At 47.1% G+C, this 22,945-nt stretch overlaps 1 protein-coding gene across 4 annotated transcripts in view; it reads right to left on the bottom strand.

Annotated features, from left to right (window-relative positions):
* Window positions 1–3,230: 3,230 nt before the first annotated feature.
* The window catches only part of rpa1 (replication protein A1), a 71,486-nt gene continuing 51,771 nt past the window's right edge, over window positions 3,231–22,945 (bottom strand). For all 4 annotated transcript variants that reach the window (XM_084312310.1, XM_084312312.1, XM_084312311.1 and 1 more), the window contains exons 14-17: window positions 18,700–18,876; window positions 16,558–16,665; window positions 15,245–15,331; window positions 3,231–3,936 (exon numbers count right to left, since the gene is read on the bottom strand). In XM_084312310.1, the coding sequence (XP_084168436.1) occupies window positions 3,835–3,936; window positions 15,245–15,331; window positions 16,558–16,665; window positions 18,700–18,876 (474 nt within the window). In that variant the 3' untranslated portion in view covers window positions 3,231–3,834. The remainder of the gene's footprint in view (window positions 3,937–15,244; window positions 15,332–16,557; window positions 16,666–18,699; window positions 18,877–22,945) is intronic.

Genomic DNA, 22,945 nt, shown 5'->3' with positions numbered 1-22,945 from the left:
CATCATTTGAGTGCTCTCCCCTAGCAGAGGCAATGGTGTTTTTGAGGTCTTCAGTCCTGCTAGTCTTCAATCCCTTAGCCATGTGACTGGTGTAGAAGCTATGTCCCAGTGGTTACCAATCTGGTACAGAATCACGCTTGATATCACGGAAAATGCCTTGTGTTGATTATGTGGAGATGCCACTACAGAATTGCATCTGTTCTCTGCCTTGATTATAGCTCTTAAATCGAGACAACTGTGCTGCTATTGACAAACTGGATGGACGCTTGTACATTCTCTATGTCGCCATTTTTGTTTTGTGGGGCTCACCGTAAACCGAATCTCTGCTTGGTCTTTCCCGCGCTCCTTCCTTGTGGAAGTAACACTCGAAAGGCACCTTGAAGTTGTACGATCCCATCGTAATTCCAAAGAATGCTAAATGCTAATACTAAAGAATACTTTAGCCTGCTTTACCGTCTCCATTGTCAGCTAACCGCTAGCACCTGCAACAATGTAATTCTCGTTCCCGCCAGTTTGCCTCTTCACAATAAAGGTTCTGGCCTCTGGTCTATCATAGCTTTGCCAGTGAGGACACTTCCCAGGACTTTAATTGTGAAGAGACGAACTGACGGTGGTGTCAGTGGTGGCATTGCGCCATATTGTATGAATTGATTTGACATTAAGCCTATGATTGATATTTCCTACTGTATTATTAACCGACCATCTGTATCTGCCCCAAAATAAAGCCATTGCCTGCTATGCCCATCTATTGTTGAATGAATGACGTAGCAAGTGCGAACGATTCCCGAGGATCGTTAATGCAATGTAATTCAATTCACTGAGCAAGCCAATGCCATTCTGACAAGTGTGAAATCAATTCAGAGTGCATTACAATCTCATTTTCAATCTAATTGGAACCATGCAACTGGCATAATGCAGACAGGAAAGGACGGAGAAAGTGTGAGATTTCCACCTACAGACGTCACTGTTTTCCGTGTCATTTGTGTGGTTGCAGGATGTCAGATATAATAGACAGAAATGGCGCAGCAGCTCACTCCCAAGGAAGACCTATCCTTTTCCTCTTCCTCTGCCCTGTGTGCATCACCCTCCTCTTCCTCTGCCCTGTGTGCATCACCCTCCTCTTCCTCGTGTGCATCACCCTCCTCTTCCTCTGCCCTGTGTGCATCACCCTCCTCTTCCTCGTGTGCATCACCCTCCTCTTCCTCTGCCCTGTGTGCATCACCCTCCTCTTCCTCTGCCCTGTGTGCATCACCCTCCTCTTCCTCGTGTGCATCACCCTCCTCTTCCTCTGCCCTGTGTGCATCACCCTCCTCTTCCTCGTGTGCATCACCCTCCTCTTCCTCTGCCCTGTGTGCATCACCCTCCTCTTCCTCTGCCCCGTGTGCATCACCCTCCTCTTCCTCTGCCCTGTGTGCATCACCCTCCTCTTCCTCTGCCCCGTGTGCATCACCCTCCTCTTCCTCTGCCCTGTGCGCATCACCCTCCTCTTCCTCTGCCCTGTGTGCATCACCCTCCTCTTCCTCTGCCCTGTGTGCATCACCCTCCTCTTCCTCTGCCCTGTGTGCACCACCCTCCTCTTCCTCATCTGCATCACCCTCCTCTTCCTCTGCCCTGTGTGCATCACTGAATTAAAGATCCAGTACAATGTTTTAATTAAAGTCATAAATTGCTTATTGTGGACCGTTAATGTCACGAGTATAATCGTTTCCGCTTCATATGCATCATTTGATTTGTTATAAGTGTCTTAGTGCACCCTCTCTGAGCACAGCCAACTCTCTGTGGGCTGAGGGGGCGTGGCTTAGTGCACCCTCTCTGAGCACAGCCAACTCTCTGTGGGTTGAGGGGGCGTGGCTTAGTGCACCCTCTCTGAGCACAGCCAACTCTGTGGGCTGAGGGGGCGTGGCTTAGTGCACCCTCTGAGCACAGCCAACTGTGGGCTGAGAGGGCGTGGCTTAGTGCACCCTCTCTGAGCACAGCCAACTGTGGGCTGAGGGGGCGTGGCTTAGTGCACCCTCTCTGAGCACAGCCAACTCTCTGTGGGCTGAGGGGACGTGGCTTAGTGCACCCTCTCTGAGCACAGCCAACTCTCTGTGGGCTGAGGGGGCGTGGCCTTCTGTTCACTAGACACTATAGACCTCTCCAGTCTTTGCTGCAGCTATAGAACTAATTGACTATTAATTCTTGTAATATTAGCAATTAGGCTTTTAGAAATAGGAACGTTAACAAAACATAACATCCTTTGGTGAAACTCAATTTTCCCATTAACCCTACATGTAGTATCAAGGACAAGATTACTGGTAAACAGGGAAAGGAAAAAAGAAAAAGGTTCATTTCTGCCATAGGCGTTAAACAATTTAATATATAAAATGGCACCAGGGCTTCAATTGTGACCTTGTGAGAGGTCAACCAGTTTGATTGGTAAGCACTGCATCCTCTCAGCTAGATGTGACTGATGGGCCAACCGGACATTGTGGGATTGACTGATGGGCCAATCAGAGTAACACCATTATGTAATATCTTCAAGGAAGAAGATAGGAATCCGAAATGGCTTGATTTGTTGATACAAAGTAGTGAGATAAAAAAAAAAAAAAACGCTAATCTTGCGTAATTCTTTTTTGGCGTTAGCGCGTTACGTTTGACAGCCTGAAAAAAAAACATACCTTTTCTTAAGCGTTTCAAGACAGCTTTAATCCATCTCCACACGCACACAAAGGCCCGAGAGATGCGGCGTCCAGCAGAAACGAGATGGTTATCAGGAGAGAAATGGGTAGTAGGCACAGGCCTCGGCGATGTTCTGCTTTAATGCAACACGGAAGTCAAGTCCTGCAGGGCTGGAGATCTGTGGCACATCTGAGCCAGACCTCTGGAGATAGGAGGGGAGGGGGAGCAGTGCGGGCTGGCGCTCTGGAGGAAACCTCTAAACGCGCTGAAACGGATATCTAGACGACTACGTGGCTTTAATAACCAGCGCACATTCCAAGGGCGAGGAAGCCGCATGTTTAATTTATCTTTGTTATTATCCCCGGCTTGTTTGTATTCTTATTCTCGCCCTCTGCAACCGCACTCTCTCTCTCCCGCACTCTTGCCGCATCGACACCTGAATTTCCCTACAGAGATTAATATAAGGTTTATCTTACTGTATATAGGCAGGGGTTAGGGCTTTAAAAAAAAATTATTCTAGGACAAAATAAAGCACTCATCATAAAATGTAGACGGAAACCGCATTTGATTACGAACATATTTATTTTCACTATTAAATTGGCACAAAAAGAAAAGGAAAAATAAACAGAGAAAAAAAAGGCCAATGCACCTTATATCTACATAAATACAGTACAGAGCCTTTCCCCTTAAGCCTGCCTCTGAGTGGGGGACTTGATGTGAGCGACTGGGGGAGCGAGGAAGAAGGGAGGTGAAGGCTCTTATCAGGGACGCCCAGGATCAGGATGAGTGAAAGCCCCCTGGCAGCCCGTATGACCTCCCATCCATACATGCTACTGTACCTGTAACAGCCGTTTAACTTCCAACACACAGTGATGATTTCTGGTTCAACCGATACACTCTTTGCCTTCTACCCCCAGCACTCAATAAGCCCTCAGTATGCATTGATTATAAAAAATTAAAAAGATTTGGAAACTGCTCCATTTGCACTTTTCTAAACGCAATGTTATCTGGCCAGTTGTAGGGAAGTAGAGGACAAAACAAACACACAGTAAGCAGAAATGAAAAACAAACTTCCAGGGACTCGGGGTTGGTTGTACACAAGAAAAAAAACAAAAAAGGAAACAAAAGCAGCCGTCATAGGAAACACGGAACGGAGCGCCTGGAGTTTTTCTACTACGCAGTCAGCTTCCTGATGTTCATGATCAGCCGCTTGCTGTACTCCTTGTGGTCCACGGGCCTCGCCTCCATGCAGGTGGCCTTGATCCTGGACTCGTCCTGTCGAGGGGGGAACGAGAAACAAACCCATCAGCCATCACATTGATGCTTCCTTCTCCACAGTGTCCTTCTGATATAAACCAGAGTCTACAGTGTTTGTTCTTCTGATATAAACCAGTCTACAGTGTTTGTCCTTCTGATATAAACCAGAGTCCACAGTGTTTGTTCTTCTGATATAAACCAGAGTCTAGTGTTTGTTCTTCTGATATAAACCACCAGAGTGTTTGTCCTTCTGATATAAACCAGGCTCTACAGTGTTTGTCCTTCTGATATAAACCAGAGTCTACAGTGTGTGTCCTTCTGATATAAACCAGTCTACAGTGTTTGTCCTTCTGATATAAACCAGTCTACAGTGTTTGTCCTTCTGATATAAACCAGAGTCTACAGTGTTTGTTCTTCTGATATAAACCAGAGTCTACAGTGTTTGTTCTTCTGATATAAACCACAGTGTTTGTTCTTCTGATATAAACCAGAGTCTACAGTGTTTGTTCTTCTGATATAAACCAGAGTCTACAGTGTTTGTTCTTCTGATATAAACCACAGTGTTTGTTCTTCTGATATAAACCAGAGTCTACAGTGTTTGTTCTTCTGATATAAACCACAGTGTTTGTCCTTCTGATATAAACCAGAGTCTACAGTGTTTGTTCTTCTGATATAAACCACAGTGTTTGTCCTTCTGATATAAACCAGAGTCCACAGTGTTTGTTCTTCTGATATAAACCACAGTGTTTGTTCTTCTGATATAAACCAGAGTCTATAGTGTTTGTTCTTCTGATATAAACCAGAGTCCACAGTGTTTGTTCTTCTGATATAAACCAGAGTCTACAGTGTTTGTTCTTCTGATATAAACCAGAGTCTACAGTGTTTGTTCTTCTGATATAAACCAGAGTCTACAGTGTTTGTCCTTCTGATATAAACCAGAGTCTACAGTGTTTGTTCTTCTGATATAAACCACAGTGTTTGTTCTTCTGATATAAACCACAGTGTTTGTTCTTCTGATATAAACCAGAGTCTACAGTGTTTGTTCTTCTGATATAAACCAGAGTCTACAGTGTTTGTTCTTCTGATATAAACCAGAGTCTACAGTGTTTGTCCTTCTGATATAAACCACAGTGTTTGTTCTTCTGATATAAACCAGTCTACAGTGTTTGTTCTTCTGATATAAACCAGAGTCTACAGTGTTTGTTCTTCTGATATAAACCAGAGTCTACAGTGTTTGTCCTTCTGATATAAACCAGAGTCTACAGTGTTTGTTCTTCTGATATAAACCAGAGTCTACAGTGTTTGTCCTTCTGATATAAACCACAGTGTTTGTTCTTCTGATATAAACCAGGCGGCACGGTGGTGTAGTGGTTAACACTGTCGCCTCACAGCAAGAAGGTCCAGGGTTCGAATCCCGCTTGGGGACCAGGTTTCCATGATGCCAGTTACCCAGGTGGGGTATCTCCCAGGCCTTTCTGTGTGGAGTTTGCATGTTCTCCCCGTGCTCGCAAGGGTTTCCCCCCCCGATAAGATAAACCCAATGGAAAAACATGCACAACAACAAGATCGCTAACGCTGTGGCGTCCTTGACGAAGACGGACAGGAGCACTTGGATTGGTCCCCTGGCGCGGCTCACGTGGCGCCTGTCTGCTCCCGGCTGCCCTTGGGGGGGAAGGACGACGGGATGGGTTAATCGCAGATACGCATTGTATGCATGGTTCGCATGTGTGCCAAATGGTGACCTCGGAGCAGGTCCTAAATTATTATTATTATTATTATATTATTATCTACAGTGTTTGTTCTTCTGATATAAACCAGAGTCCACAGTGTTTGTTCTTCTGATATAAACCACAGTGTTTGTCCTTCTGATATAAACCAGAGTCTACAGTGTTTGTTCTTCTGATATAAACCAGAGTCTACAGTGTTTGTTCTTCTGATATAAACCAGAGTCTACAGTGTTTGTTCTTCTGATATAAACCAGAGTCTACAGAGTCTACAGACGCTGAGCCGGCCTCCCTCGTGATAAAATGGAGGTGAATGGGGATTCATTTGGTACGAGGCGTCGGTCCGGAGATGCGCTGGCATTTCAGATGAACTTCTCCACCCGGAACAGAGGTAGCCGACGTTAATACCACCATCTCGCAGCGCAGCCGTCTAGACGGGAGAAGGTCACTCGCGCCGCCAAGGCCGTCGTTCTCTTCAGCGTTTTGAACAGAGGTTACGCTCACTTCGTCTCCATTAATCCGCTCTGCTACCAATGTAGGTGAAATGTAAATCATCTTACGTTGGGAGCGACTCGCACAAGGTCGTGTTACGAGAACCCTACTCTCTTCTCCCTCCGTCCCCCTCCCCCCCTCCCTCCCTCTCCGGCTAACGGGGAGTAATCCCGCCGGCAGCTCCTTATAAGGCATAAGGCAGGAGGGCGATTGAGTTCAGAACCAACAGCTCCGTCGTCAAGACTCCTGCAGGACCCCTCTGGCTGAATATGGTAATGAACAGAAGCCCATGGAAAAAAAAAACCTACGCGGAGGACAGAGAGGGAAGACACTGCCTGTGTGTGAGGAGGAGTCTAATTTGCTGCACTAAAGCCTCACGGCTCTCCCAGGCTGGACAGGGTGCAGGCTACTGATGTCTAAACTGAGGGCAGCTGCGAGTCAGGCCCGTATATATATATGGAGGACAGCCACTAATGAATCAGAGAGAAGGACACACACACACACACAGCTCGGTGCCAAGGCGGAGTCTGTTGGGGAACAGTGTTGCAGCTCGGTGATTAGCATGTGGCCGACACCGGGAGAGAGAGAGGGGGGAGCTGCTGCTGCTGCTGCTGCTGCTGCCGGCTCTGGGCTTTCGCCTCCCTCAGCATCCGGAGGAGGTGGAGCATGAACGAGCAGAAGGAGGTGAAAGGAGACGAGCGCTCGTGGCCATGCAGCTCCTCCCATGTGGCTCTCTCTCCCTCCGTCCCTCCGCGTGGCTCTCTCCCTCCCTCCCCCTCCCTCCCTCCCTCCTCCCGCGTGGCTGGGAAAAGTGATGAACATGAAGATCTGTGCGTTTTCGCCCCGTGGTTACTTCTCACTCCCTATCGGCTAGGAACCTGCTTATGCGGTCGGTGATGTCGGCGCGCACGCGACCGCCTCTCGAAAATGGCTTCATCAGATGCAACAACACGCTCCAGCGGGTTATTCATGATTGTGTGTGCTCAGTGCTTACTATGGATATCTGGGAGGCTACTGGGAAAGCACACTGAATGAAGCTTCACGGTGACAGGTACCCCTCTGCCAGTGTTGTAGTACTCAAGTCAAGAGTCCAGGAGTGATTTTGAGGACTCGTGAGTCGACTTGGACACCGATGACTCGGACTTGTTAATTGATATAGTTATTTATTTTATATTTGTTTTGTAATAGGCCCTAAATGATTTGGCAGAAGATATTGATGGCTAGTGCATTCGTTTGGCTATTGTGTCACAAAGTAAATAAACTCCATTTTAAATGGTGACCGCTGTGTCATTTATGTTTAATGTAGACCTTTTTTTATTTGTACGTCAGCTCTTTGACTGCCAGAGTGGAGTGGACTCAACCTTGATGACTTGGACTCAGACTAGGGTAAATGGGGACTCGACTCGGGCTCTTCTTTGGCGACTCGGACACTGGAGAGTCGAGACTCGAACTCGAGATTTACTGACTCGACTACAACACTGACCCCTGCAGAACACCGTGCCACACTTTAAAAAAACTGAACCTACCCGAACCGTCCCAAAAAGTGCAGACTTTTTTTTGCAGCGAAATGAGATTTCTTTATTTTTGACCGAATGCGTGACCCCCGCTACCCGCCGACGTTACAGCGTGTTGTTCCCGGGCTCACGCCACCTGCTCCGCCTCCCCGGAGTCGGCCGGTACGGTAGGCAGGTGAGCGTAAACACACTGCCACTTTCTTTTTCTCTCACAACCACACATCCATCAGAGACCTTTATCCAACGGTCTGAAACGTGAACAGCAAGACCAGCAGCGCGTGACCGGACACCAGGGAACCCGGTTAACACGAGTCACACGTGAAAAGGTCACTTTTTCTTTTCCCTTTTTTTTATCCTCAACACGGTACGTTTCTCCAGATAGAGGAGTGGAGATGAAGTCTGGATCTGGACACTCTTCATTATAGACTTTGATGAACGCTTTAAAATGGTGCATTTTATATAGCGCTTTACAATTTTCCCCCTCACATTCACCCACACACACCAATGGCGGAGGCGATCATGCAAGGTGCCAACCTGCACATGGGGAGCAATTAGGGGGGTTAAGTGTCTTGCTCAAGGACACTTCGACACACTGCCCTGAGCCACTGTCGCCCCCAAAATTAGGCTTTAGTCCCCCAATGCAGAGTTCAACTCCAGACTACATGATTATAGCCCTGGTTTTCCACTCGCAAGACAGTTGTTGGAGATGGCCGACAAAAAGCCCAGATCAAAGGCAAATGGGCTCACGAGGAGGGGGGGGGGGGGGGGGATCCACTGCTTCTGTCTGAAGACCTGACCACTGCTTGATGTTTGCATCGGCTAAATATCTGGACCCTGTCAGGGACGGGCGATGAGCTACAGTCAATGAGAGAGAGAGAGAGAGAGAGAGAGAGAGAGAGAGAGCGAGAGAGAGCGAGAACAAGGAGAGAGAGAGAGAGTGCGAGAAAAAGAGAGCATGAGAGAGAGAGAGAGAGAGAGAGCAAGGGAGACAGAGACCATTCTGCTGTGGTTGAAGTTACATAGACTTTGAACTAGTGAGGCACCGCGAAAGACGGAACCCCGTCGTGAAAAGCGGTCGATTCATAAGCCGTCTTGTCTGAATCGGAACAAGAGAAAATGAGGAAACTTGACCGGCCTGTTGAAATGTTTGATGACCCTGCCGTGTTATTAGAGTGCTTCTCATTAGTCATCATTCATTCATTCATGATTTCAGGGGATGGGCGGAGATCTGGGAGATGGGGCTACTGTACAGCCCACTGTCAGAGTGAGGTTGACAAGTTAGCCTTGTTCTCCGCTAGCTTGTTATTATAATGGTAATGATTTTACAAACTTCAAAAATAAGTATTCATCAGCTGAATTGGGGCGACACGAGTTTCCTATTCTGAAAATCCACAAGGAAGGAGAATAAGGAGTAGAGAGATGTCAAGCCCTGCCCTCTTTTCTTGATCCTCCAATCACGACTGTTCCATCCCCCTGGCAAACTTTGTTTGACATTTCAGAGCATCACGCGCAGACGGGGGTCACCGTCAAATCTGCTGAAAGTGACAGTGTGTCTCGATTACATTATGTGGAATAATAATTGCATTATACAGCTCGTAAGAGTGATGCAGGCGCTTGAGCGAATTAGACATGATTCCCCAAACGTTCAGGTAAACGTTGTTAGACGGATGCAGTCCAACTTCCAATCACAGTGTGGCACAACAGAATTGATAGGCACCATTAACTCCTAAGCTTCTCTGGGAGGGGGGGGGGGGGGGAGGGGGGGGGGGGGCTGAAGTAGGCTGAGCCACGAATGAGACCCGAGGATTTTGATCACACACCACACACACACACAATGCTGTCAGCGAATCAGCGATGTATTCTAGTCACCGCCACATTACCTCCAACCGCTGGCAAAATTGTTCCCCACTTGGTTAAAGCTACAGAATTGGCCTATTATGTAAACCACACCGAGTGAACATATCAATAACGCATCGTATTGCTTATATCCCCCAGAACCTGGGGGCGACAGTGGCTCGGGAGGTAGAGCAGTCGTCTGGTAATCCGGAGGTTCCCGGTTCGATTCCCGGCGCTCCTCAACACAATAGTGCCGTTTGCGGGTGGGAAGCCGCTGGCAACAGCGCCTCCTACTGGTCGGTAAACGCCTGTTCAGCGGGGAGGGGATCTGAGGGGGAGATGGCGTGAACCTCAGTGCGCGTTACGCTCTCCCAGTGAAACTCCTTGCCGTCCGTTGAAAGGCATGTGGTAGTCTATGTGGGGCGGGCAGGTGGGGCGACAGTGGCTAGGGAGATAGAGCGGTCGTCTGGTATCGGTTCGATTCCTGCTCCTCCCGGGCAGCGTGTCGAAGTGTCCATGAGCAAGACACTTAACCCCTAACTGCTCCTGATGAGCAGGTCCGCCGTTGGGTGTGTGAATGTGTAAAATGTGAGGAACCAATTGTAAAGCGCTTTGGATAAAGACGCTATATAAATGCAACTTCAAAACAGAAGTCGTGCTCTGAAATCCTGTGCGGCGCGTGTGTGCGTGTGTGTGTGTGCGTGTGCGTGCGTGTGAAATCAACAGTGGATGTGGGAGCATGAGAGAGTTGGAGGAGGATTCTATGAACCTATGCAGTAACGTTTGTTATATTGGAATAACAATAACCTTAGTGTTGTGTAAAAGATAAAAACAATCAAGGTGGGAATCCATCACGATACTAGAGCCACAATATCACGTTTGCGTTCATCAACTATTGATACGGACTGACATGGTGAAGTTGTGGCTAACCGAGTTGTGCTACATGGACCCAAACACTGCTGGTTCACACCGAAAACACCTTTTTATCAAGAAACCTGCCGTTCAATGAGTGGGGAGCGCTGCTGCAAACTGCAGTGCAGACAGAGTGGAGGTAAAGTAGCGGTAATTATTACTACTGATACATAGGGTTGGGCATCGTTTGGATTTGAACGATTCCGGTTCCGATTCTCGATTCCGATTCTTTGAGGTGCAGGTCATAACAGGTCACAGCTTATTTCGCAGCAGATTTTCTTTTTTTGAAAAATCTTAAATTTGTTCATACTATTCACATTGTCAGTTGACTTGATACATTTTAATTTGGTTGCTGTACTGTAACTAGGGTATTAATTAACAAAGTAAAAAAATAAATAAAAAATAAGAATCGAAATGCAAATATGTTACTTCCAGAACCGGAAGTTAGGAACCGGTTCCTATTAGAACCGGTTCTCGGTGCCCAACCATACTGATACGGAGAGAGGCGCTGAGATTTAACTAAACAGAGTTGTGCTACATGGACCCAACCAGTGCAGACAAGAGTGGAGGTAATGTAACGTTAATTATTACAAATGGTAACCGTTTTGATTAGTCAATAAGCATTAAGCATCTGGTATATAACGTTATTGCAATAACCTCAATAAACGGATGATATTTGCCCCTGGAATTTCTCCCATTTGAACAGAACATACGAAAACAAGCCTCTCTCTCCGCGTCGCCTCCGGGGAAACGGTGGCCGCGAGTAATCCGCGTCTGTGCACCTTTCACATGGCCATTGAAAACGCGCGGCACTCGAGAGCCAAAACGCACCGGCTTCTTTACAAACCCCATCACTACATGGATTTTTGTTAATGCACCTTATGTATAAATCATGTCATCCGTTGCTCGTCCTTTGTGGTCAGAACACTTCTCTCTCACCTATACAGCACCAGCCACACATACAGCACACAAGAGCCACGCATGCACTTCAACAGCACAGGGGGATTATCATCTGAAGTGGCCATGGCTTTATTCGACTAAAAACAGACGATGACAGTTAATTTTCTATAGGTCGTATAAATGGTAAATGGGTGCATATATAGAGCGCTTTTATCCAAAGCGCTATACAATTTATTCCTCACATTTTACCCATCCACGCACGCACCGACGGCAAGGTGCCAACCTGCTCATCGGGAGCAGTCAGGGGGTGAAGTGTCTTGCTCAAGGACACTTCGACACGCTGCACGGGAATCGAACCGGGAACCTCCGGATAACCAGACGACTGCTCTACCTCCTCCTGAGCCACTGTCGTATCGTGAGAGTTCTCCTTTAGTCTGCTGCGCAAGGTGAACGGCTTGCATGTTAGATTCGAGGCATCACAGCAAGCCTCTCTCTCTCTCTTTAGAACTTAATTAAACGAGTGTCCCAAGAGAAATCTGGAGATCTCCGCATGAAGCTAGAAATTACCTGCATTTCCCCCCAAGGGGATTAATAAAGGAACCGTTGACTTTGGCTGTGGTGTCCTGCCATCACACCGCATTTACGATGCAAATGAGCGTCCTCAGAGGTTAATGCTGGTCAATCTGGTTTCTAAAAAAGGTAATTTTATTGGATTTGGGTTGAGATAACAATCAATCAACTCTTCAGACTACTGGGTTACTGTATGTGGCAAATGACTAATCAATAGGCCCTACATAACAGCAAGACAATCACAGACACGGAGACAGATATAATGAAGTAATAAATAGTCATGGTTAGCTAGCTGCCTATGGCCTGGTTTAGATTTAGAGGTGCTTTTAAATCAGATATAGTGCCACAGCATGGATGACTACGTAGTATGCCACAGCATGGATAACTACATAGTATGCCACAGCATGGATGACTAGTGTACATAGCTGTCTCACTTTTAGGAATCTGCCTAATGTTCCTCCACAAATCACAAAGCTAACTAGACCTATATTAGCTATAAGCTATGTGTGATTAGTATGATATCCTACCTTTCGGTGACAGAGCCTTCAGCGTGGCATCCCCTACCCTCTCAAAACACACCTCTTCACCAAGGCTTTTCCGCATTAGTTAGTTTAGATTCGGTTCATTATCCCTTACCTGCCCTCATCCTCCCTGTTGTGAAGGATCAGATTAAACCGAATATATATATTTATTTATTTATATATATTTAAATAGTGTTTGTATATCGTTTGATATCCCCTGTATATTCCTTGTACAATATGCACTGAATATCCCTTTAGTCTACTAAACAGCCCATAATAGTTTCATTCTACCATTGGACGAGAACCTGGCGCCAGGTTGCCATACCCCTAGGTTCAAGTTCAATCGTGCCGCCCAACATGTCGTGGCAAGCCCCGGTTCCGCGCAGGAATACGTCTGGCGAAATACGAATGGTACTATTTGTTCATAGCGCATATATATATGGCGCAAGTAAAGTAGAACTTTCTTTTAGTCCAGTTCTTTACCCTCCAACAGAGTGACAGACGCGAAGCCTCACCCACGACGCACGTGTGGTGTAGTAAGGCCTACTTGGCCTCAGAATAAGCATTGAGATATCATGTGGATTAATAGTTGAATAGTCATAGTTTGGCACTATACCGTCGAGTTGGACGTATTCTATTAAGCTAATAATAGTCTATTTATGTATGGTGCATCGTTCGGTTAGAGTTATAAAGTTATCAGTACCCCCATCGTTCCTGACGTTATCTGGACGCTTAACCAGGCTGGGCAGACCCTTAGTGGTGCTTGCATCCGAGGAGCTCCGGGCCAGGGCGACTGGACCTGTATATTGGATTACTCTACCCGGACGACGGCGAGCCTTCCACGGCTTGGATTATGCTTTGGGTGCTTTGATTATTCCATGGATAACGGCCAACACTGCGGAGTGTTGGAACTTCCCCCCGGAGAGGACTCCAGGTGAGACGGCGCTCTACACCAGTGAGGTCGCCTCACGTCTCTCCGTTGTGGACCGGCAGCTACCGTCCACCAGAGGGTCCAGCTGTATTCGTCTGCGGACCGAGGTTCTGTGGGCACCGTGTTCAAGACTTTGAATTCTCCCAAGAAATCGTCGGCCAGATGGGATACCGCCAGCGGCTTCTCTAACCCCCCCCCTCCTACTGTCTTACAACCAGCGGGACCCCCCCCCCCCCCCCCTTAGTGTATCCAGCTATAATCATTTAGGTACCATCGCTATAGTTTCCTAAATATCCAGGTTGTATACTTACTCCCTGCGTAACCAGAGATTGGACATTCAATGTTGATTTACCTACGAATACTCATTTGCCATACAAGTGCATATTTCAAATCATAAGTGTAAACAAGTGAACGTTGTATATACCTTTTGCTATATTAAATATTCGATTTGTACATTTGTGTGGACTCGTTTCATCAGGTGGGAAAGTGTTCATCATACTTATATCATGTACTGGATGGCCAGAAGTTAAAGTACAAGAGGTAGTGGTATTAAATATCATATCTAACAATACAGTCAGGGAATTGTACCCCTCAGTTACACTCCCTGTTTTTCCCTTTTCCCCTACTGCCCCATTTCCCTAGCCCTCTTGATTGTAAAGCGACCTTGGGTTTCATGAAAGGCACTATAGAAATTGGATTTATTATTATTATTTAAAAAACAGTAAGACCACATTATCATCACAGCATTTCCAAGGACTCTCTGATATTACAAATGGCCAATTACATCTAGGCTAATGTTATATACGGTAATCTAAACAAAGCAAATCGGATACAATTATGTTCTGCATGTGTGTAGGCTAGCTAATGCAATGTTTTCCATTTGGCAGCTTAGCCTATGTAACATGACCTGTCCTTGCTCAACAGCCATAGTTGCTCTGGGAATTGGAGGCTGCATCTTTTTAACTTACATTCAGGCAGTATTAAATACTGTATATATAGCGACTTTGTATCTAAATCAATTGATAATGACCACATTAATGCCCGTTACAAGAATAAAGAGCAATCAGATTCTTTATGGCTAAAGCCATTAAATGCTACAAACATAATACTGTTGGATCATCAACGCTCCATGTTTAGAGAGAGACATCTGTCTGCACTCTGATACAGTTAGTTGCTGAATGTTCAAATATGCCATCGATTGAAGACTCCCAAGAGAAAAAAATCATTACATCGTCTGATTAGCTTCTATCCCATTGGCAGAGACGGGTATTCTCCAAAGGTTTCAGCCATGAAATGTTACAAATTTAATACTGTTGGAGCAACAGCGCTCCGTGTTTAGAGACAGACACGCGTGTCTGCGGATGAAACAACACCTGTACTTGTCATGGCTACATGAGTAGAGCTCTGGACTCATGATCGGAAGATCGCCGATCAAGGCCATTGTCGGAAAGTGGTGTTGTTGTCCAGCAGGGGGCACTCTGTCCTCTGGACTTGTCAGTAACAATGCCACTGTTATGGTGATAGAGACACCGTATAGCTGCGAGTGCCGTCCTTCAGATGAGACGCTAAGCCGAGGTCCTGACTGAATCTCGGTCGTTAAAGAACACAGGGCGCCTAACACAAAGAGTAGGGGGTTCCCCGACGTTCCTGGTCAAATTCCCAATCAGGTCTCTGACATCAAGGCCACCTAATCATCCCTTCCCCTTAATTGGCCGATATCAATCCCTGTTTCCTGAGCCTTTCAGCCATTGTGTGGTGTGATGTGTGCCTGGTGCCAGTGTATGGCAGCCATTGAGCCTGCATAGCCCAAGGTTGGGTGCTACACAGTGGTGGTGAAGGAGGCAATTTCCACCCTACATTGTGGAGTGTGCTTCGAGTGTCTAGAAAACCGCTATATAAATGTAATAAATTATTATTATTACTTACATTATATGTCTCCAGCTTCACCCGGTTGTTGAACACGAAGGTGTGGAAGTTGGCTTTTTGAAAGATCTCTTCAAACTGAGCTTCGTTCTGTACAAGATGAAAGATTGGATCAAGACAGGCTTGCCTGGACATTTCCATTCATCAAGCTTCACTTTGGAGCTTAAGAGTGCAACGTAAAGCAAAGCAGATGTCCAATAATTAAAAAAGTATTAACAATTTAGAAATCAGCACAGAATAAATGGCTCCCATGGCTATTATCGAAGTTCCAGGGTAGTACCACCTACAGGGAGGAGAGAGAAAGAGTGAGAGTGAGAGAGTGAGAGAGTGAGAGAGAGAACGAGAAAGAGAGCAAGAGACGGAGACAGACAGAGAGAGATAGAGCAAGAGAGCAAGATAAAGAGTGAGAGCAAGAGAGAGCGAGAAAGAGTGAGAGCAAGAGAAAGAGAGACAGAGTGTAAGCAAGAGAGAGACAGAGTGAGAGCAAGGAGAGAGCAAGATAAAGAGACAGAGTGAGAGAGAGCAAGAGAAAGAGACAGAGAGCAAGAGGCAGAGAGAGAAAGAGAGCAAGAAGAGAGAGAGCAAGAGAAAGAGAGAGCAAGAGACAGAGACAGAGAGCAAGAGAAAGAGTGAGAGCAAGAGAGAGACAGAGTGAGAGCAAGGAGAGCAAGATAAAGAGTGAGAGCAAGGAAAAAGAGACAGAGTGAGAGAGAGAGCAAGAGAGTGAGAGAGAGAGCAAGAGAAAGAGAGTGAGAGCAAGAGAGAGACAGAGAGTGAGAGCAGGAGAGAGAGTGAGAACAGGAGAGTGAGACCAGGAGAGACAGATAGAGTGAGAGCAAGAGAGAGAGACAGAGAGAGTGAGACAGAGGGAGTGAGACAGAGAGAGTGAGACAGAGAGTGAGAGCAGGAGAGAGAGACAGAGAGAGTGAGACAGAGGGAGTGAGACAGAGAGAGTGAGACAGAGAGAGTGAGAGCAGGAGAGAGTGAGACCAGGAGAGACAGATAGAGTGAGAGCAAGAGAGAGAGAGACAGAGAGACAGAGGGAGTGAGACAGAGAGAGTGAGAGCAGGAGAGACAGAGTGAGAGCAAGAGAGAGAGACGGAGAGAGTGAGAGAGAGGGAGTGAGACAGAGAGTGAGAGCAGGAGAGAGATGGAGAGAGTGAGATGGAGTGAGAGAGACACACACACACACACTCTCCGTCTGTCTGGAGGATGGGGGGGGGGGGGGGGGGGGCTTGGCAGCAGCGGCGCCTGAGGTCCAGCTCCTCCCCTCGCCGCTCCCTGAGACCAGACTTTAAACACGGGCAGGAACTCACCGAGTCCTTGAGCTGCCCCAGGTAGGCGGCGTTCTGGCCCAGGATGGACTCTGCACTCTCCTGGAAGCACGTCACCCACTGGTTGTCACCAGCATCTGCAATGTTGGCCTGCCAGCCGGCAGAGAGAACACACACGGAAAAAGTGAGAGGGGTTAGGGGAAAGCCAGGAGAAATTATCATCGTCTTGTACTTTATCTGTTCAAATCCTGGCTTGATACGGTTAGTTGCTGAATGTTAAAAATATGCCGTTGATGGAACGGAGACTCTTTCTCACGAGAGAGAGAGGAAGAAAATAGTCCGATTAGTTTCTATCCCGTTGGCAGAGACATCAGACACCAGGTGAACCTGTGCGGCAATACAGTGGATGCAGATTCACAGCTTATGTTACAGCCTGTGAAGAATAGCAATATGCTGACTAGAGCGAGGTGTGAGACAAGCCTCTATTTAAGATGTCTGGGGGGGGGGGGAGAGCGAACTAAAATTAGTCTTAGTAATTAATTATGGTATTTATGAAATCATTTTGGCTGCAGATAAGAGAAAACGTTTTTTAATTTTTTTTAAGATAAGTAAGAGCATAGTGGGGGAAATTGAGCAATTAATGCTCATTAATTCCATACATTTTAAAATGCACAATATAAAATGAATTCAAAGCTAGTATGTCCCCGAACGTCCGGATTTCGCAAATCTCTTTTAATCATGCTTTTAGTTTCATGAGAACAGCGCCACCACGAAGCAAGATGAACTTCACATGCCACCTTGCTATTGTAAGTCAAACATATTTGACATAAGTTTGGTGGAAATTGGAGAGTGGCTTGGCCTATCGATTATATAAATGACACGTTTGAAGAATGTTAAGTCCCCAGGATTCCACATGTTTGGTGGCGAACACGCTAGGGGGAGTAGGGAAAACAGTGTTTTTCCAATAATGCAAGATTGGCGAAAGTTCCAACATGGTGGACTTCATAGGTCCTTTATGGCACAGTTGCTGTGCATGAGAGTAGACTCATCAGTTTCATAACCGTATGAATAACGGATCAGGAGATACACGCTGGAACGGCCATGGGGTCACCGAAATCAATGTAGTTGATCATATAGGGGTACTGAATGTGCACAGCTAATTTTTTTATATTCCAATGAAAGCTATTCGAGTTATCGCGTTCACAAGTAGAATATAAGTGTTTGGCCTGATGGTGGTCCTAGAGGAGAGGTCATGGGGTCAACAGAATCAATAGGGTTAATCCTCTAGTCTAGGGGTCATGAATGTGCACCGCAAAGTTGAAAAGATTAGAATGAAAGCTATTCCGAGTTTTGTCTCGTCTACAGCGGTGGTGGACGGGGTAAAAACCGCAATATCCCCCTGTTGTTAGGGGATTATAATTAGGCTCAATTACTCAGTGATGGCACTACTGCAACAGAACGGGCTTGGAAATATGTGTCCTTAGATGACTGTTAAGAGCAGATGGAGGGAAAGAAGATCGTGCTTGAAGGGCCAGATGTGACATTGAAGAGGAAGAGTGGCTAGGAGAGGAGGAGAGAAGAGAGGAAAATAGAAGAGTGAGGAGGAGAGGAAAGGAGAGAACAGGAGGAGAGGAAAATAGAAGAGTGAGGAGGAGAGGAAAGGAGAGAACAGGAGAGGAGAGGAAAATAGAAGAGTGAGGAGGAGAGGAGAGAACAGGAGAGGAGAGAAAAATAGAAGAGTGAGGAGGAGAGGAGAGAACAGGAGAGGACGGGAGAGGAGAGAACAGGAGATGACGGGAGAGGAGAGAAGAGGAGAGGACGGGAGAGGAGAGAAGAGGAGAGGACGGGAGGAGAGAAGAGGACGGGAGGAGAGAGGAAAATAGAAGAGTGAGGAGGAGAGGAGAGGAGAGAACAGAAGAGGAGAGGAAAATAGAAGAGTGAGGAGGAGAGGAGAGAACAGAAGAGGAGGAGGAGTACGACAGGGTAATAAGAAACGCTTCATAAGTCATGGGGATGACGGCCTGAGCCTGGGTCTGCTGAGGATAGAGTATAGGCTCAGTAGGGCTGGGTGAGCATGCGTGTGTGCGTGCTCATGCGTGTGTCTGTGTGCGTCAGCGTTGGAAAACGGTAGAAACGCAGCCAGACGGGGGGGGGGGGGGGGGTTCAGGGCGCCGAGCCACTCACAGAGAGGATGAGCCGGTACTTGAAGTTGGGGAACTCTTTGTCACATTTCTCGCAGCGGAACATGCCGTTCTGCTGGTCCACCACCTTCTTGTTGCAGTCCTGGCTGGGGCACGCCTGGTACAGGCAGTTCTCCTTCCTCAGGTACACGATGGTGGCGATGCAGCTGAAGTAATCGGCCTAGAGAGGGATGAATAGAAACAAAACCAGAGAGAGCTCAAGTTGCTGAACGACGTTACGTTATTTGGAGCAGCGCATCCATTTATGCACTTCAAGATGCAGCCTCACTTTCCACACTAGTGAAAAGCCGGGTGCAGTGAGCTTTATGTTTTTAATAATGACAAGAGAGCACAAGGACAAGGACATTAAATGAGAAATGACATCATCACCAATTAACAGAGGAGGAGACATCAGAGACGGTACAGAGCAATTTAAAAAACAACACCATCCCCCCCCCCCACGGATGCAGCCTTCGCCGGACTGACCCGGTGGTCTTGCGGCGCTAATGCAAAGCAGCGAGGTTGGCCTTGTCGTATTGTTTGAGCGGGGGGGGGGCGTACGTTTATAACCCCCCCCCCCCCCCCCCCTATATACATAAACAGCCTTTTAGAAATCTCCTCCTAGCCGACATGAAGAGAAAAAAAAGAAAAACCCACCAAGGCACACGCTGCATGAATTTCACAGCGGCTGTGAAATCAGATGAATAACAGAGGGGTTGGTTCAACGGGGTTGGAGATGAGTCACCTCTCGCCCCCCCCGAGGGCAGGGTACATCATCCTCGGCACTGGAGCTGCAGCTCTAATCTCTCTCTCTCCCCCCCCCCTTGCGCTCGGGAAGCCTTTATTTAGCGTGAAAACAGGACTCCCCATTGCGTGTTTTGTGGTGGGGGGGCACGCCGAGCGGGCGTTCCGTTCGTTAACGGCGGATTTGGCAGCGGTTTTTGAAGCTGCCTTTTGGGAAATTAAGTTATCTTTTTCCGTTTTCCACGCTTCCGTCACTCCTCGTTACAGCGTTAGCTCACTGACGGGGAGTGAGGCGCCGTCCCAAAGTAACCAGGGGAAAGAGCCGATTCCTTTTCTAATGAATATTTCACGTTATATATTTTTGTAATAACGTCAATTCTAATGAATGATGACGGTACAGTAGCTATATAAATGGTAAATGGTGCATTTATATAGCAGCTTTTATCCAAAGCGATTCACAATTTTGTTCCTCACATTCACACACCGACAGCGGAGGTGACCATGCAAGGTGCCAACCTGCTCATCGGGAGCAGTTAGGGGGTTAAGTGCCTTGCTCAAGGACACTTCAATACGCTGCCCGGGAGAAGTGGGAATCGAACCGGAAACCTTCCCATTACCAGACGACTGCTCTACCTCCTGAGCCACTGTCGCCCCTATCCACCAAGCTATATCCACCCAGCGTTTGTTTTTGTTATCACGGCATTGGAAGCCCAAACTCGTGTCGTGACCACAGGTGTCTAGATGTGTTCTCTCTCTCTTAGCAGGGCAGAGGGGGTTCAGGGGTCAGCGAGCAGAGCAACAGGCCTGCTGCTGTGGAGACACAGCGGAGCAACAGAGGACATCTACCAATCATCAACGCAACCATGCAAATCCAATTATGTTAACACCAGAGGAATCTCAAGAGGACCAAAAGGCATCTGTAATTTTCCGGAGGATATGAAGTCAATGTTTGGTTTGCGGATTCCTAGTGTGTTCTTGTACATCGAGGGGCCTACAGTTGGGAGTAAAGTATATCGGACTAAATCGGCTCGTCCAGATTCATGTGTAGTTGAGTGTTCTTTTACTAAAAACCGGGGACAGCCTCTTGCCAGGTGGTTCATTGAGAATCCATTTAGCGAAAGATTTCCTCTCTCTCCTCATCCCAAGATCTAGACTGAAGCTTGAGGCAAAGTATCTTAAGCTCAAGTAGATAAATCAAAAAAACAAAAAAAAAGGAACATTTATCAGCGGTAGGGACAATCGATCTCTTTTTTGTCTTCCTCTATGCTAACTGCTGACCTAAAGGATTTCCCACCCTAATTAACTGCACAAGTGATGTGCCGTGTCCGTTTGGATACATTGAAAACCCTTCGGGGGGTTGGCGGCAAATGACAAGTGGCCGGATGAGAAAACCACCCAGCTCCGACGCGCGCGCGGGAGAGACGATCGCTCGGAACCCTTTTAATGACCGGCGTCTCAAGTCAAAGCCTCTCACTCCGCGGCTATCGAAAGAGGACTTCGGATTAATCAACGGAACACCTCCTCGTTTAGCGTGTAACTCTGTGGGGCGGGTGGGACCGCGCGGGGGGGGTGGACGGTGGACGGACAGAAAGACATATCTTCTCGGCGGCAGTGTGAGGCCCGCCAGAAGGAGGGCAGCCGCGCGCTGTCAAGAGGGGGCAAAGCCGGCGCCCGCGGAAATGTGAGATTGTGACACAAAGACTGCGACAGGGGACAATTAACTGCAGCAGACTCGCATGTGGGGGGGGGGGGGGGGGGGGGGGGGGGGGCTGCCGAGGCCTGACCCTGTGACCCTGTGTGTTGGATGTCTCTGCGCACCGAGGACAGACCGAGCTCGGCGTCAGACCAGTCACACTCTGTGCCGAGAGCCACACCCACACACAGGCCAAGTCGCTGATCCAATAACCCCTGCTGCAATTCCTCAACACCCTTCACACCAGATTCAGATTACTTTATTCACCATATTGTTTGTACAAATGGAACAAAAAACATGATACAAACACAAAATTGCGCAGTGGTATTATTCATGTACTTCCGCCTGTGCTTTCGTCTAACGAGATCCTCTTTCCAAATGGTGTCTCCAAATACCTTGTTTTTCAATCCAACTGCGTCCGTCCGTCCCCCCCCCCCCCGTCCCCCAGCTATGATGATGCAACATTACCCAAAATGTTAGAACCGCAGTTGTGAAAATGATGACTAAAGCCCTTTGATAACCATCCCTCTGGATATCAACAGAATAAAAACCATTTCAGATATCCAATCTGCTTCCCTGAAGAGTGTAATCTACTCCGGTTACCCTGATTGGCCCATCAGTCAGCGTGTCAGTAGTTGTAAAGGATATCAGCTAGCTAGCCCCACAAACGAGTAATGAATCTACTCAGGTTATCCCGATTGGCCCATCAGTCAGTCTGTCAGTAGTTGTAAAGGATGTCAGCTAGCGAGCCCTACATACAAGTAATGAAACTAGTTTGCTATCATTTCAGTCTGGGTGCTATTCTCCTTACTTACTGTCACTGCGTCATTAATAACATGTTCAGTCTGGGTGCTATTCTCCTTACTTACGGTCACTGCGTCATTAATAACATGTTCAGTCTGAGTGCTATTCTCCTTACTTACTGTCACTGCGTCATTAATAACATGTTCAGTCTGGGTGCTATTCTCCTTACTTACTGTCACTGCGTCATTAATAACATGTTCAGTCTGGGTGCTATTCTCCTTACTTACTGTCACTGCTTCATTAATAACATGTTCAGTCTGGGTGCTATTCTCCTTACTTACTGTCACTGCGTCATTAATAACATGTTCAGTCTGGGTGCTATTCTCCTTACTTACTGTCACCGCGTCATTAATAACATGTTCAGTCTGGGTGCTATTCTCCTTACTTACTGTCACTGCTTCATTAATAACACTCAGTCTGGGTGTTATTCTCCTCGAGATCACTGCTTCAGTGACAGTTTCATAGGTTTGTCAATTAAATCACCCAATTGATTAGTTAACAAAGTTCTATGACTATTACGGTAGTCGACTAAGAATTTATTTAGTTGAGGACACGCATTCAAATGTGAAGCTTGTGGCATCCAAATGTCTAGGTCTACATAGATATACATACTCGTGCACAATAGAGAGCATCCGGACTGGTAACATCACCTCCTGGTTTGGGAATAGCACCGGCACAAGACCGCAGCAGACTACAGAGAGTGGCCCGTTCAGCCGAACGCACAATTGGAGGTGGGCTTCCCACTCTCCAGGACATCTATACCAAGTGTTGCAGGGCCAAGGCTAAGAGAATAATCAAAGACTCTAGTCACCCAAACAACTGCCTCTTTGAACTGCTGCGGTCAGGCAAGTGATACTGGAGTCTCATGGCCAGTACAGAGAGACTCAGAAAGAGCTTCTATCCCCAGGCCATCAGGATGCTCAATGACAATGACAGTGACACTATGCAACAACCCATCATCTACACTCACAGCACACACATAATTATACACTCACCTTAACACCCACTT

This window comes from Notolepis coatsorum (assembly GCF_963971535.1).
Source record: "Notolepis coatsorum genome assembly, chromosome: 1".
NCBI lineage: Eukaryota > Metazoa > Chordata > Actinopteri > Aulopiformes > Paralepididae > Notolepis > Notolepis coatsorum.
The sequence above is the reverse complement of the archived record's forward strand: the minus strand, read 5'-3'. Positions and strand labels throughout refer to the sequence as shown.